The sequence below is a fragment of the Balaenoptera musculus genome, chromosome 18, assembly GCF_009873245.2.
Source record: "Balaenoptera musculus isolate JJ_BM4_2016_0621 chromosome 18, mBalMus1.pri.v3, whole genome shotgun sequence".
In the NCBI taxonomy this organism is placed as follows: Eukaryota; Metazoa; Chordata; class Mammalia; order Artiodactyla; family Balaenopteridae; genus Balaenoptera; species Balaenoptera musculus.
Genome location: NC_045802.1, coordinates 22,200,892 through 22,216,285, shown reverse-complemented (window position 1 = coordinate 22,216,285; position 15,394 = coordinate 22,200,892). Strand labels below are relative to the sequence as shown.

The window sequence follows — 15,394 nt, the reverse complement described above, 5'->3', positions numbered from 1 at the left end:
TGATATCTTTAGAAATGTAAGGGTACTACACCTTTGAAAAAAGCAATTAGAACATGAAAGCAATCTTGACTATTTAAAAACAAATTACTAAACTTAAAAACCAAACAGAAAAGCTAAATGATGTAATGGACATGCTTGAAGAGGGAATTAGTGATCTGGAGGATAACATTTGAAGAAATCTTTCAGAATAGAGCAAAAAGACCAAGACAAATTATATAAATCCAGTGAGAGGATCAAGTCAGGAGGTCCCATATTCACTTGATAAGAAGTCTAGAAAAACAAAAGGCAAAATGGAAAGAAAATAAAGAAATCATTTTAGAAATTGCCCTTAGTCTAAGAATGGTACAATTCTTCAGAGTGAAAGGACCATTAGGTAAGCAGAATGAATGACATATATTATATTCCACATACTTGGGTGCATTACTGGTGAAATTTTAGGACTCCAAGCATAAAAAGAAAACCCTGAAAGTTTTTCATGAGGGGGAAAAATAAGTTTTTACCAATAAATAAAGAGAGAGAATCAGATTGGTGTCTGACTTTTAAGAAGCAATACTGGATGCTAGCAATCATGTTATAGCTTCAAAATTCTGAAGGGAAATGATTTTGAACCTAACACCCTAAACTGTTTTTTTTTTTTAATTGAAATGAGGATTCAACATTTAATTACTTGATGATATGCTGCAGTAAACCAAAAAACTAACCCTGGGGTGAAAGAAAAAGCAGTGAGAAGGAAACAGTGAAACTTATAGCTGTCTAAATAATGATGCATAATATCAAGACACAAACACAAACACACACCAAGATAATAGAGATTAATCTAAAACAAATCTCACATGATTACACAAGGAGAAGAGGTCCAGGTGGGGAAGTGACAGAATGCTAAGGTAACTGACTTAATCGGGAGATGGGTGGAAAATATGGCTACTGATTAACTGTAAATATAGAGAAAAAAGGTAACCCTTAAAGGAACAACAATAGGTTGAATTATTTCCAAAGCACTAAGAGGAAAAACAAGGAGAAAAAAAATGACAATCAATCAAGCCAATGAAATGGTAAAATAAAAACAAGCACGATATTCAGAAAATACAAAATACGATGGTAGGAATAGTCCAAACATTTCAACAATTTCAATTAACATGAATGGATTAAATTTCCCAGAGACTCTTAGATTGAACTTCCCCAAAGCTGTTTTGACTACATTAATTGGGGAAAATAGGAGCCAATGCAGAAAGTATTAAGGACAAAAGAGAATATCTCAGTTATAAAAGGCACAGCTCACCAACAGTCACATAATGCTTTCACATCTCAGAAATCAATTCATTAAATGGACAATAAGAATGTAGAAGGTCTGACAATTAACAAGTTAAATCCAAAAAAGAACAGGCAAGCCACCCCTCCCCGCCCCAGTAACTCATAGAATATTTACAGATATTGACTATGCATTCCATAAAGTAGAAACCGTACAGGTTACACTCTATCTGCTTGGAAATTTTAAACACATTAAGTAATTCCTGGTTTAAATATAAAGGCAAGTGAATCTGAAATTACCCACTAGAAATAAACAACAGTCACCACAGCTTAAGACTGTCAGACACAGCCAAGGCAGTACTCAGAGGAACATTTTCAGTCTTAAGTACATTTATTAGAAAACAAGAAAGATTGAAAATAAAACATTGCACAATACACCTTAAAGCAGTGATTGTCAACACCCCTGGAGATAAAGTGGTTCTTCGAAAGTAGCCTAGGAGTCTGTGAATTCCTTTATATATTTAAAAGCCTATAGAATTTGCATGCTAACCTGTGATAAAACTGCAGACCAGTCAAAATTTGAATATTAAGTCAGTTTGTAACATTGGTTACTTCATCCATCCTGATGAGATGAATTGGGTTAAGAGTCACATCTTTGAATTATGCAAGGCCTTATTCATTTTTCTATCTTTCATCCATTGAAGTAGTATACGAACTGAATTAATTAATGAACTGGACAGATAATTTTCCAAAATATGGGGCTCACTGGAGGAATAGAGTAAAGCAGAATAAAAAGGTCTGTATGGTGGTTACCAGGTTGGGAAACACTGACTTCAGTATGAATCTTAATCTCAGGTCTGTGATGTCACAGTGTTTCGTGCCTGGTGTTCCAGGATTTGGGATGGCCTCTTACAGACGTAGAGGAACAAGAGGGCAGAGACCTGCTACCAGCTTTCTTGCCTTATTTCTTGAAGGCAAGATTCATGGATTTCAATAATCACAATGTCAGATAAAATTAATTTTCCAACTACAACAAGAGACTAATTTATAAAAATCCAGTTCCTTTGGCTGTACGTCAAAAGGGTAGAGCTCTAGCAGTAGCTAGCACAAATGACTAGAACATAAGACCAGAACCTCTGGTATTATAGGAGATAAAAAGATCTTAGCAGCTATTTATTTAAAACATTTTTAGAAGGTTCAATTACTATCTTTATAGGACAAATTTTAATTATTTAAAACTCAGGTACCATGATTTCACAAACTACTGTTCATGCTATAAGAAACTAATTGAACCTCATCAAGTACTATATACTTTACATACTTTTTCAAAGGAAAAAATGTTTAAAAGGTCCAATTCTGAACCATACCAAAAAGAAGCACTTCAACTGAATTGAAACACACACAGAGGCCATATCTGTAATGTTTCAAATGATCAATATTTGAGCTACTTAAATGCCAATAGGTGAATTTCAAAATGTCCTTTGAAATAAACAGTGAAAATTTAAATTTCAAGACCTTCTCATTATATTAATTTGCTCTGGTTTATTTTTAAAATATCCCCCTTTGCTGAAGTTAAAGAATGACTCTTCCTCTCCTGTATTAAAAACAAAATGACTGTATTTCTCTCCCCAACCTATAGCTCTGCTCAGCTGAATTAAAAAATTTTTTAATTTTTTTCTTTACCACTAAACCAGTGCCTTCAATTCTTAACTGGCCCAAGGGCAGACTTCCTTACATGACAGCAATAAATACAAATAAAAAGTAGAATTCTGCCAGCAAATATTATGTATGATCCCAACAATACAGACACAGTCTTAAAAATCAGTTATGTGTTTATTTGTATAGAGTCAAACGAAAGACTGGAAAATCCTACATAATAGCCCATGAGGCTTACAATTTAATTACTAATCCAGTTTAAAAAAAAAAAAGGTTTTCCTCCACAAACTTGAAGATGTTACTATTTTACATGCTTCAGATATGTATGCTAAAACACCAGCCACCTATTCATCTTTAGTTTTTGCAGAAGTAGTATTAAGTCCAAAAAAGTCTTTTTTGATGATGTACCGAACACACTGCAAAATCACGTTTCTTTCACGTCGAATGTCTGGAGCTAAAAGCTAAAAAATGACAAATAAAAAGATTAGCTGGTAAATAAAATACATCCAAGAAACACCATCTAAAATAGCATGTGTGCCTTCTCTATATAAAGAACACAGAACAATAAAGATGTGTATTATATTTACTAATTATTTTACTAAAACACAATGCAAGAATATTTCCTTTTAACCAAAACTATCTAGCTTTAAGCACAAATGTTCACATTTGAGGCCCTTTCTAGGACTATCAAGCAAAGGACAGGAAAAATAGGTTTAAAAGTCTACAATTCTTTAAATCTAAACATCATGTCAAACAGGATCCTCCCAAACCCAAATCTATAAACAGTATAGAAAGTGGTAAGGAGATATGGTAAATATAGTAATAATGAAACTAGCAGTAAAAAAATCCTAACACTGCTGGTCTTTCAGAACTGCCCATTTTTGTGCTTACTGTAATTGAATGAAAGCTGAAAATCCCTGGTATCTAGAATACATAACCAAGGACTTATATGTGATTCGCCAAAAAGATTTAATGTAACTACTCATTTTACTTCTGATGTCATTAATGTAGTTCAGAAACACCCACACAGGACCTTTCAGTAGAAAGATGATTTAATATACCACTTATAAGGTAAACATTTAAAAAATGCAATTTACTTTATATAGCACCAAAATTTACAAAACAAGAGTACATTTCAGATCAATTTTATTAAGAAGCAACTGTGTCTACATGTATTATAACATGTCATAGAGTGTAGTCACAGAACACTTCAGCTACAGCAGAAGCATATATCTGACCAGGCAAAATCAGACTTTGCACAGAATGTCAATAGATAGTTTTACAATTCCACTAAAAATTTCAGAGTATTTCTATCACTCTTAGATATGAAAGTCTTGGATCTTTGAACAGCTTCGTGTCCATCACTTAGAATCAAAAGAGGCATTGCTTCTTTACAATTTGAAGAAAGATCATAAATTTTTGAGCACACCATGCTGAGAATAAAGCCAATAATGCACAGAATAAACATAAAACCCTTTCTCTCCCTTCAGCCTGCACTGTATTTAGCTGTGCTTTCAACAGGAAAACTTTAAAAAGGTCAGTACACTTCAATACATATTTCTTTACCAACCACTTAAACCTAGATTCCTTTATTTTAAGCAGTTTTAAAAATTGTAATTATTCCACATCTACCGAATATCAGCTATATTTCAAATGCAGCTTCAGAATTAAGATACATAGATAACTCTTCAAGGAGCATATGTCTCTGGTAACCTTAAAATATACACACACAAGCCCAGGAGCTCTATCTTCAAGACACGAGAAGAACACAAAGATCAGAACATAAAGAAAAATCACTTACCATTTCCAGGAGATACGGATGGTGTGTTCTTGGTTCAAATAATGTTTGACAATTGCGATAATTCTTTTTCCTCTTAGGATTTGTGTTTTTAAAACTTTTCTTTTGGCTCTCATACTTGGCTTCTGAGAAATTTCTAACAGTTGCTTTAACATCTTGACTTGGTTTCTTAGGAGTACTGCTATGAAGAACCTGGTCTTCTGCCAGAATGTCTGCTTCAGTCTTGATGGGAGTTTCTAAATGTGATGAAAAGTAAACACAAAAATAAAAAACAAATTAAAAAACAGGGAAAACTTCCAAAGATAACAAAAAAAAAACCCATAATATTCCCCTTCCCCAGCCATAATACTGGCTACTTGTTAGTTAAAACTGAGCATGTACAATGTATTATACAAAATTTTTCAAATTGTGAGCTATGACTGCCAATAATTGAGGAGATTACCACAAAGAGCTACAGAAAATGATCCCTATGAAAGAAATAATACCAGATGGAAACTTGGATCCACACAAAGGAATGAAGAGTGCCAGAAAGTCAATATGTGGATAAATACAAAAGACCTTTTTTCTCATTTGAAAAAAATTTTAAAGGTAATTGACTATTTAAAGCAAAAATAATAATAACAATGTATGTGGGGTTTATAACATCTATAGAATTAAAATCTAAGATAACAATAGCACAAAGGAAGGGAAGAGGAAAATCTAAGTATATTGCTGTAAAATTCTTAAATTACAGGAATACTTCATTTTACTGTGCTTCGATTTAATGTTCTTCACAGATAGAGTGTTCTGTATAAACTGAAGGTTTGTGGCAACATTGAGCAACTCTATCAGCACCATTTTTTCAACGTCATTTGCTCACTTCATGTCTCTGTGTCACATTTTGGTGATTCAATATTTCAAACTCTCACTGTTATTAAACTTGTTACAGTCATCTGTAATCAGTGATCTTTGATGTTACTATTGTAATTGTTTTGGGTCACCACAAACCATGCCCACATAAGACAATAAACTCAATTCATAAATGTGTATGTTCTGACTGCTTCACCTACCTGCCATTCTCCCATCTCTCTCCTTCGCAGGCCTCCCTATTCCCTGAGACACAATATTGAAATTATGCCGGTTAATAACTGTGCTACAGTGGCCTCTGAGTGTTCAAGTGAAAGGAAGTGCCTCACGTTTTTCACTTTAAGTCAAAAGCTGAGACAGGCCAGAAGTTAGGCCTCTTGTACCAGTTAGCCAAGTTGTGAAAGCAAAGGAAAAGTTTTTGAAGGAAATTAAAAGTGCTACTCCAGTGAACACACAAATGATAAGAAAGGGAAACAGCCTTACTGCTGATATGGAGAAAGCTGTAGTGGTCTGGACAGAAGATCAAACCAGCCACAACATTCCCTTAAGGCGAAAACCTAATCCAGAGCAAGGCCCTAACTCTCTTCAATTCTATGAAGGCTGAGAGAAGTGAGGAAGCTGCAGAAGAAAGGTCTGAAACTAACAGAGATTTAAAAGAAGCCGTCATCATGACATAAAAGTGCGAGATGAAGCAGCAAGTGCTGATGTAAAGCTGCAGCAAATTATCCAGAAGACCTAGCTAAGACAATTAACAAAGGTGACTACACTAAACAACATAGTTTCTATGTAGACGAAACAGCCTTGTATTGGAAGAAGATGCCATCTAGAATTTTCATAGCTAGAGAGGAGAAGACAATGCTTGCCTTTAGACCTTCAAAGGACAAGCTGACTCTCTTGTAAGGGGCTAATGCAGCTGGTGACTTAAAGTTGAAGCCAATGCTCCTTTACCATTCTGAATATCCTAGGGTCCTTAAGAATTATGCTAAATCTACTCTGCCTGTGCTCTACAAATGCAACAACAAAGCCTGGATGACACAGCACATGTTTATGACATGGTTTACTGAATATATCAAGCCTACTGATGAGACCTACTGCTCAGAAAAAGATTCCTTTCAAAATATGACTGCTCACTCCTGGTCACCTAGGAGCTCTGATGGAGACGTACCAGGAGATTCATGTCGTTTTCATGCTTGCTAACACAACATCCATTCTGCAGCCCATGGACAAGGAGTAATTTTGACTTTCAAGTCTTATTATTTAAGAAGTACATTTTGTAAGACTATAGCTGCCATAGATTAGTGATTCCTCTTATGGCTCTGGGCAAAGTCAATTGAAAACCTTCTGGAAAGGATTTACCATTGTAGATGTCAGTAAGAACATTCATGATTCATGGGAAGAGGTCAAAATAGCAACATTAACAGGAATTTGGAAGAAGTTGATTACAACGCTCATGGATGACTTTGAGGGGTTTAAGACTTCAGTGGAGGAAGTAACTGCAGATGTGGTAGAAATAGCAAAAGGATCAGAATTAAAAACGAAGCCTGATGTGTGACTGAATTGCTATAATCTCATGATAAAATTTTCACAGGGGAGGAGCTGCTTCTTAGAGATGACCAAAGAAAGTGATTTCTCGAGATGAAATCTATCCCTGGTGAAGACTGTTGAATGACAAGAAAAGATTTAGAATATTACATAAACTTAGTTGATAAAGCAACAGCAGGTTTTGTAAGGACTGACTTCAATTCTGAAAGAAGTTCTACTGTGAATGAGATGCTATCAAAGAGCACTGCATGATACAGAGACACTGTTCATAAAAGGAAGAGTCAACTGATACAACAAACGTCACTGGGGTCTTATTTTAAGAAACTGCCACGGCCACCCCAGCCTTCAGCACCCACCATCCTGATCAGTCAGCAGCCGCCAACAACAAGGCAAGACCCTCCATCAACAAAAAGATTATGACTCACTGAAGGCTCGGATGATGGTTAGCATTTTTCAGCAATAAAGTATTTTTTAATTAAGGTAAGTACACTGTTTTTTTTAAGACATAATGCTATTGCACACTTAACAGTCTACAGTATGGTGTAAACATAACTTTGATATGCACTGGGAACCAAAAAGTCTGTATGACTTGCTTTATTGCAGTGGTCTGGAACAGAACCCACAATATCTCTGAGGTATGACTCTATATATGCAGTGTTATAGTATCATTTGAAAGTATATTGTGATAAGTTAAAGTTGTATCCTATAAACTGTAGACCAACGCCTAAAAAATAAAACAAAGAGATACACCTAATAAACAAATAGAACCAAAAACAGATGAGACAAATAGAAACAAATATTGATAATTACAACATTGACTATAATTATTTGTTTAAACACCCCACTTAAAAGGTTAGGTGGTATACGACCCAGCAATCCCACTACTGGGCATATACCCTGAGAAAACCATAATTCAAAAAGAGTCATGTACCACAATGTTCATTGCAGCTCTATTTACAATAGCCAGGACATGGAAGCAACCTAAGTGTCCATCGACAGATGAATGGATAAAGAAGATGTGGCACATATATACAGTGGAATATTGCTCAGCCATAAAAAGAAATGAAATTGAGTTATTTGTAGTGAGGTGGATGGACCTAGAGTCTGTCATACAGAATGAAGTAAGTCAGAAAGAGAAAAACAAATACCGTATGCTAACACATATATATGGAATCTAAAAAAAAATGGTTCTGAAGAACCTAGGGGCAGGACAGGAATAAAGATGCAGACGTAGAGAATGGACGTGAGGACACGGGGAGGGGGAAGGGTAAGCTGGGACAAAGTGAGAGAGTGGCATGGACATATATACACTATCAAATGTAAAATAGATAGCTAGTGGGAAGCAGCCGCATAGCACAGGGAGATCAGCTCGGTGCTTTGTGACCACCTAGAGGGGTGGGATAGGGAGGGTGGGAGGGAGACGCAAGAGGGAGGGGATATGGGGATATATGTATACGTATAGCTGATTCACTTTGTTATACAGCAGAAACTAATACAACACTGTAAAGCAATTATACTCCAATAAAGATGTTAAAAAAAAAAAGGTTAGGTGATCAGACTGGTAAACAACAACAAGACCAACTACATAATGTCTACAAGAAACCAACCTTAAATTGCAGGCAGTCCTTGCTTTGCACAATTTGAACTGAGATTAAGTCTCAGTTACCAAGGAACAATGCAAGGTAAGGACTGCATATATAAAGTCAAAGGTTGAAAGTAAAAGGATAGAAGAAGATACTGTGTATACAGCAATCATAAACTTGGAATGGCTATATCAATAGCAGACAAAGGAGACCTCAGAACAGGGACTATCCACAGCGATAAAGAGGGACAGTTCATAATGATAAAGAAGTCAATTTGTCAAGAAGACAAAACAGTAACACCTAAAAACAGAGTTTCAGTATACATGCAGCAAAAGCTCACAGAACTGAAAGGAGAAATAGACAAGTCCATTATTAAGGTTGGAGACTTGAATACTCTTCTCTCAGTAACTGAAGAACAATGAGACAGAAGATGAGCAGGGATATGAAACACCTGAGTACCATTAACAACCAATTCAAACTGACAACACTTGACCCAACACACATTCTTGTCAAGTTCACATAAACATTCACGTTGTGTTGGGGTATAAAACAAATCTCAATAAATTGAAAAACTGAAAGCATACAGAATATGTTCTCTGACCATAACAGAAGTAAATAAAATCAATAACAGAAAACTATCTTTAAAAACCTTCCAAAAGGGCTTCCCTGGTGGTGCAGTGGTTGAGAATCTGCCTGCCAATGCAGGGGACACGGGTTCGAGCCCTGGTCTGGGAGGATCCCACATGCCGCGGAGCAGCTGGGCCCGTGAGCCACAATTACTGAGCCTGCGCGTCTGGAGCCTGTGCTCCGCAACAAGAGAGGCCGCGATGGTGAGAGGCCTGCGCACCACGATGAAGAGTGGCCCCCACTTGCCGCAACTAGAGAAAGCCCTCGCACAAAAACGAAGACCCAACACAGCCATAAATAAATAAATAAATAAAAACATCGCCAATGTTATAAAAAAGAATAATTCTAAAAAAAAAAAAAAAAAAAAAAACCTTCCTAAAATTGGAGCTGAACAACAGACTTCTAAATAACCAGAGTTAAAGGACATATCACAAGAGAAATTAGAAAATATTTTGAAATAAATAAAAATGAAAACAAAATGTGTCAAATTTGCGGGATGCAGTTAAAGCAATGCATGGAGGCAAATGTATAGCTCTGAATGCTTACATTAGAAATGAAAAAAATCTAAAATAACTTATCTAAGTTTCTACTGTAATGAGGTAGAAAGTGAGGAGGAAAGAAAGAGTGAAAGTGTGAAAATCAACTAGAAATAGACAATAGAAAAAAATCAACGAAGCCAGAAGGTAGTTCCTTGAAAAGATTTATAAAATTAATAAACACCTAGCAAGATGATCTGATCAAGAAAAAAGGGGGAAAAACCCCCAATTTATAGTATAAGGAATCAAAGAAGGAACATCACTATAAATCCTACAGATATCACAAGAAAATATCACAAACAACTTTATGCCAATAAATTTGACAATTGGTCAAATTGAAACAAATTCTTTTGAAAAATACAAATTACCAAAATTGGTTCAAGGAAAAAATAGAAAATCTGAATAGTGCTATACCTATTAAGGAAATTTGATTAATTTAGAATCTTCCCTCAGAGAAAATGCCAGGTATAGATGGTTTCACTACTGAATCCTACAAACAAGAAAAAATTGCAGCAATTCTACACAAACCCTTAAAAGAGGAGGAGGAAACAGATCCCAACTCATCCCAAATCCAGACAAAGCCTATAAGAGAAGAAAAACACAGACTAATACTCCTCAAGAACACAGATGCAAAAATCCTTAATAAAATATTGGCAAATCAAATCCAGTAATGTATTAAACAGGTAATACACCAAGACCGAGCAGACTTTATCCCAGGAATACAGGGTTGGTTTGACATTTGAAAATCAATCGGTGTATTTCACCATATTGAGAAAAAAAAAAACAACAACCATATAATCAGTTGAAAATTCACAAGTATTAAGATAGGAATTCCCTCCTCTCAGCCCCAAATGGTTTTTCTATATTTTTGATTACCATGAATTATAGGCTGATGTGATATAAAGAGTTCTATTCTAGAAGTCAGGAACTGAGTTCAATTGCCTGGACAAGAGTGTAACAGGCTAATCATATGCCTCAAAACCCTCAACATTCAAGCATTACATAGGACTGAATGTGGAAATTACATTTGAAAGGAAGTACAGGGTAAGTGTTAGAAGTACAGACTCTGTTACAAACTGTTAGGTTCAAGTTCTAGATCCAAGACTTCCTAGCTGTGTGACGTTGGAACAGCTACTTATCTCTGCCTAAATTTCCTCATAAGTAATGGCACCTACTTCACGAGGTTACTGCAATAATTAAATGAGTAAAGCACATTAAACAGTGCCTGAAACAGAGTAAGCACTATATAAGAATTTGCCCTGATAGTGATTTTAATGTGCCTTCAAAGTAATGGGGAAAAGAGGAAAATAAGAGAAATATAACCATAAAACAATGGAGCTAAGAATTCACAAGTGGTTTGCAGAGTTCAAAACTATGGGAATAATAATTAAAGGCAAAAAAGAAAAACTAGGGCACTATTTTCTATTATTTCCTTTCCCTTCAAGTATTGCTCTCCCAATCCAGGCATAAAAAAGTCAAATGAATCAGAGCCTATATTGTCAATTCCCTGCTAAGGAATGAGGAACTAGGACCATTTATATGTTTCTTGAGGTTCACAACATTTTCCAGCTTAGTATCATACTTTAATGTAATACTTATCAATCCAAATAGATTTAAAACATAGCCACTGAGTTTTTTCAAACCTAAATCACTCTTTTTTGGTTTGTGGCCTTTTGAATCAGTTTTCAGTATGGAGGTCCCTCAATCATAGCCAAACCTGTTTGAAGAAAAAACAATTTTGGGGAGTTGCAAAACTGTGCTTAACTTCTCATATGGCGCAAACAAAAACAAAAAACTAACATGCAAGACCCAGGATAGATAAAACGTTTGGAAATACTGCTCACTGAAATTTTCTTTCCTATCTATATTTTAATGATTCTGACAGCCCCAGAACCAAGTATATAGCCTCTTCTTTTGCTCAGTCTTTCTGGAAGGACCCTTTCCTTGTTTAAAATTCATTCTGGAAAAGCACTATTTATGCTTAAGATCCTCTACACGCTTCTATGTTAATTCCTAAGTTAAGACAGGTCTTAAATATGAAAATACGGTCGTTAAAATCTGTGAGAAAGAATCAGACTGCTTCTCTCCATTTAGAACCCACTTAAATAAGCAGCCTTCTAGATGCTATTTCATGGTTCAGAGAAGGCTCACTTTATTTCCTTGGTTTATTTATTCTGAAGTCCCTCTGTGTCACTATCCTATCCTATCCTATAGCCCAGAATTAACACTGAAAGCTAGAAATTTGCTAGTGACCTGGATGGCTTAATAAAGCTGAATTCAAATTACATAAAATAATTCTTAAGGCTTAGGAATGTGAAGCAAGGACTTTTTCCTTAAGGCAGGACATTTTAGACAATTAGTCAAAATGAATTCATACAAAATCAAACATATCTTTTAACAGACAACATCTGTTATGTACTAGAAAAGAAAAGCTATGCATTACTGTGCAGGAAGATAGCAAATGCCACACAAAGAAAGACTGTAATGGAAGGCAATATAGTTGGCTTCTTTAGACATTTAAGTCCCTAAACCTAAGCTTTACATCAGCTTTGCCATATACTAGCTTTGCAAACCTACCCTCTCGAAGTTTAAGGGTCTATAAAATGGAGGGTTGAAATCTCAAAGACCCCTTCCAGTTTCCTTTCTTCCTTCTAATTTAAAAAATAGTGGCAGCCTCAAAATGAAGACATGAGTATAAAATGTTTTATCTTAGGAATGAGAGAAAAAAGCATTAGTACAGCTTGTTTTTATGGGATTCAGTAATCTGGTAATAGCTTTCTTTGCTATCACCTGTCATAAATACAAATGATAAGCAGGAAATGTAATACGTGTTTAAAGAATAACTTCATCTTCATATCAGTATAATGGAAACAAAAGTAAAGAAATAAATACTGTTTTTCTGAAGATTAAAAAAAAAAATAAGAAGAGGCAACCATCTGCTAAGGAATACTCTGATAAAGCCAAAGTAGTTTATATTTCAAAATTCAACTAGCTTTTAGCCAGCTATCACGGTAAAAGGAAAAAAGGAAAAAAAAAAATTCCTGTTAGATAGATTTAAACCTTAACTTTCGTATTAAAGCCCAACTCTTCCTTCAACATCTCAACTACACAAACATTGATTTTCTCTAGCTTAGCCAACATTAAAAGTCCTGCCATCTTCATCCAATTACATTCAAACCTTCCCTTCATCCTACATATTCACTTTTTTTTTTTCTACATATTCACTTTTAAGACCCTCTATTCTTATCTTGAGTACAGCCCCTACTGTGATTACATATCCGAGACACACACTCATGAATTCTCTCATGGTTGGTTGGTGAAGCCTAGATAAAATGACCATGCAGAGCCAGGCACACAGGCACAATAGGCCACATGCTTATTCACTAAACAAATGCTGGACTACTGATATGAACCTTGGGTTAAGAACTGCCATACTGCCAAGCCTACTCACAGCTCTTTTACGTGGCCCTAAAAGAGACGCTAGTGATTGAGCTGGTTTATTATCATCTTTAAAGGTTAAGACATGTATCCTGAACAATGTTAACTTCTCAGAAAGAATATCTAAAGGATTCCGTGTCTCTCAACCTTTAAAATACATACACAGGCGAATGCAACACAAGTATAGGGTTACTGTGTTCTCCAAATGTTCTCCAAATTTAGGTAAATGAGCTCTATAAAGAGCAATGCCCCATATACATGTAAGGAATGTTATTATCCTCTTTGTCCTAAAGGACCTCGCTCCACCTACTAAAGGTGCAAAACATGTTAAGACAAGGGTTCTTGAGAGTAGAGAGAAGTAATTAACCTTCTTCACTATATCTTTTAGAATTTTCTTTGATTTCACTAGTGGATATTATCTCTTCCCCTTCCTATTCTTTCATTATATTATTTTTGCCCTTTTCTCCTAGAGGAGCAATACATTTCCCCATTTCTCTCACTTCGCTTCATCCCATGTAAACTTCTGAATCAAATGAAGAAGGAACTTGAGGATCAAAGAATGTGCATGACACATCTGGTCCTCAGACACATACACATGAAAGGATGCTATTGATGCGTAGTGTACATCAAAGGCAACGAAACAAACCTAACTGTAACAACTGAGGCCATGACTTACCTTCTGGCTCACTCTCCGACCCCGAGAGGCTGCCATAGCTGCTCATTAGGGAGCACAGGGCTGGTGTCACTTCCTTAGGTATGACAGCACTTTGTGGTTTCTCCTCTTTATCAGACTCTGGAATAGAAAGACCTAAGAGTAAAACTGTATACCAAAAATATCTACCACCATAAAAAAGAAAGCTGACAGCCCCCCACTCCCTCATGTGTTAGTGAAAAGAAAGTAATTTCTGATCATTTCCTCAATCTTCCCAAAAATGAAATCCAGGAGACTCGAAAAATTTCCCCTTGGTTTAAATCTTTATGGTCAGATAAGCTATCTGCCCCAAAGAGAAAACAGAGGGGCAAATGGAAGCTATACACGACTCAGTTTCTTACCATGCTTCACAGGTTATGGAACTTGGGCCTTCTCTAAATTAACTAGACAGTCTTTGTTATTAATTATTTTATTTTATTTATGCTATTAATTAATTTTATTAAGGTAGCAGGAAGGCCATAAATTTATTTGACTTCACTGGATTAGGATCACAGACTCTGAAAATTAGATTTAGAATAAATAAAATATAAAATATCCACTCTTTTTGTTGTTTTTAAGACTGGTTTAGAGGGCACATATAATATTTCAACCATTCTATAGCTAAAGGCACAAAGAGTTACGCTGAACTGAATCTGCCCAAAATTTTTATTATTTAGAACTTCTAAGAACTTAAGTAAACAAGCCAACTATGAGAATTTACCAAGTACTAAGAGCCTGCCAAAGGTAAAGCGTTTGATCAGAGCCCAGTAAGCCTAGCTATAGCCCCCGGACACCACCTATTACATTTATTTTTGGCAGCTCTCAAAATGTATTACACCTATTCTAAACAAGTCAGTAATGCCTGACTGAAGAATGAAGACAGTAAGTAACTTGTCTGTGTAATGAACCAACTCAACCCACAACCAATATGAAATGTTTCAAGACAGTACTTAACGTTTACCAAGTCAGTCTAAGGGAAACCAAAACATGCCAGTAGGCAACAGGAGTAAACTTTTATGTGAGCATGGAATTACCACCTTCTGGTGGATGAAGCGAAATCCTCTCTCCTCCACCAACCCACACTGCCCAGCAGCAGCCCCTCCAAAAACTGCTCCTTGTTGATTTTTAGCTAACTTATTACCTTTTCTCCTGAATTAACAAAGGGAAAGGAAAATATGCAGTTATATATATATAAATAAGTTACTAGTGGATAAAACAGAATCTGTAACAATATTAGTATAGACACTGGTCATCTCATTGTTTGAATGATGATGTACCAAAGTGTAGTATTTCCTTCTAAGACCCAAAGAGAGGCACCAAAAAGTACAATACAGTTGACTATATAATGCTCTTTAAAAGCATGAGCTCATTTAATCCTTTTGAAGTATCACCGTCACTATTTTTTTTTTTTTGGCTGCATTGGGTCTTT

General features: G+C 35.7%; 1 protein-coding gene across 1 annotated transcript in view; it reads right to left on the bottom strand.

The window, feature by feature from the left end:
- Positions 1-1,107: 1,107 nt before the first annotated feature.
- NUFIP1 (nuclear FMR1 interacting protein 1) overlaps positions 1,108-15,394 on the bottom strand; it is a 48,238-nt gene continuing 33,951 nt past the window's right edge. The window contains exons 8-10 of the mRNA XM_036831974.1: positions 13,951-14,067; positions 4,706-4,938; positions 1,108-3,365 (exon numbers count right to left, since the gene is read on the bottom strand). Of these exons, the coding sequence (XP_036687869.1) occupies positions 3,249-3,365; positions 4,706-4,938; positions 13,951-14,067 (467 nt within the window). The 3' untranslated portion in view covers positions 1,108-3,248. The remainder of the gene's footprint in view (positions 3,366-4,705; positions 4,939-13,950; positions 14,068-15,394) is intronic.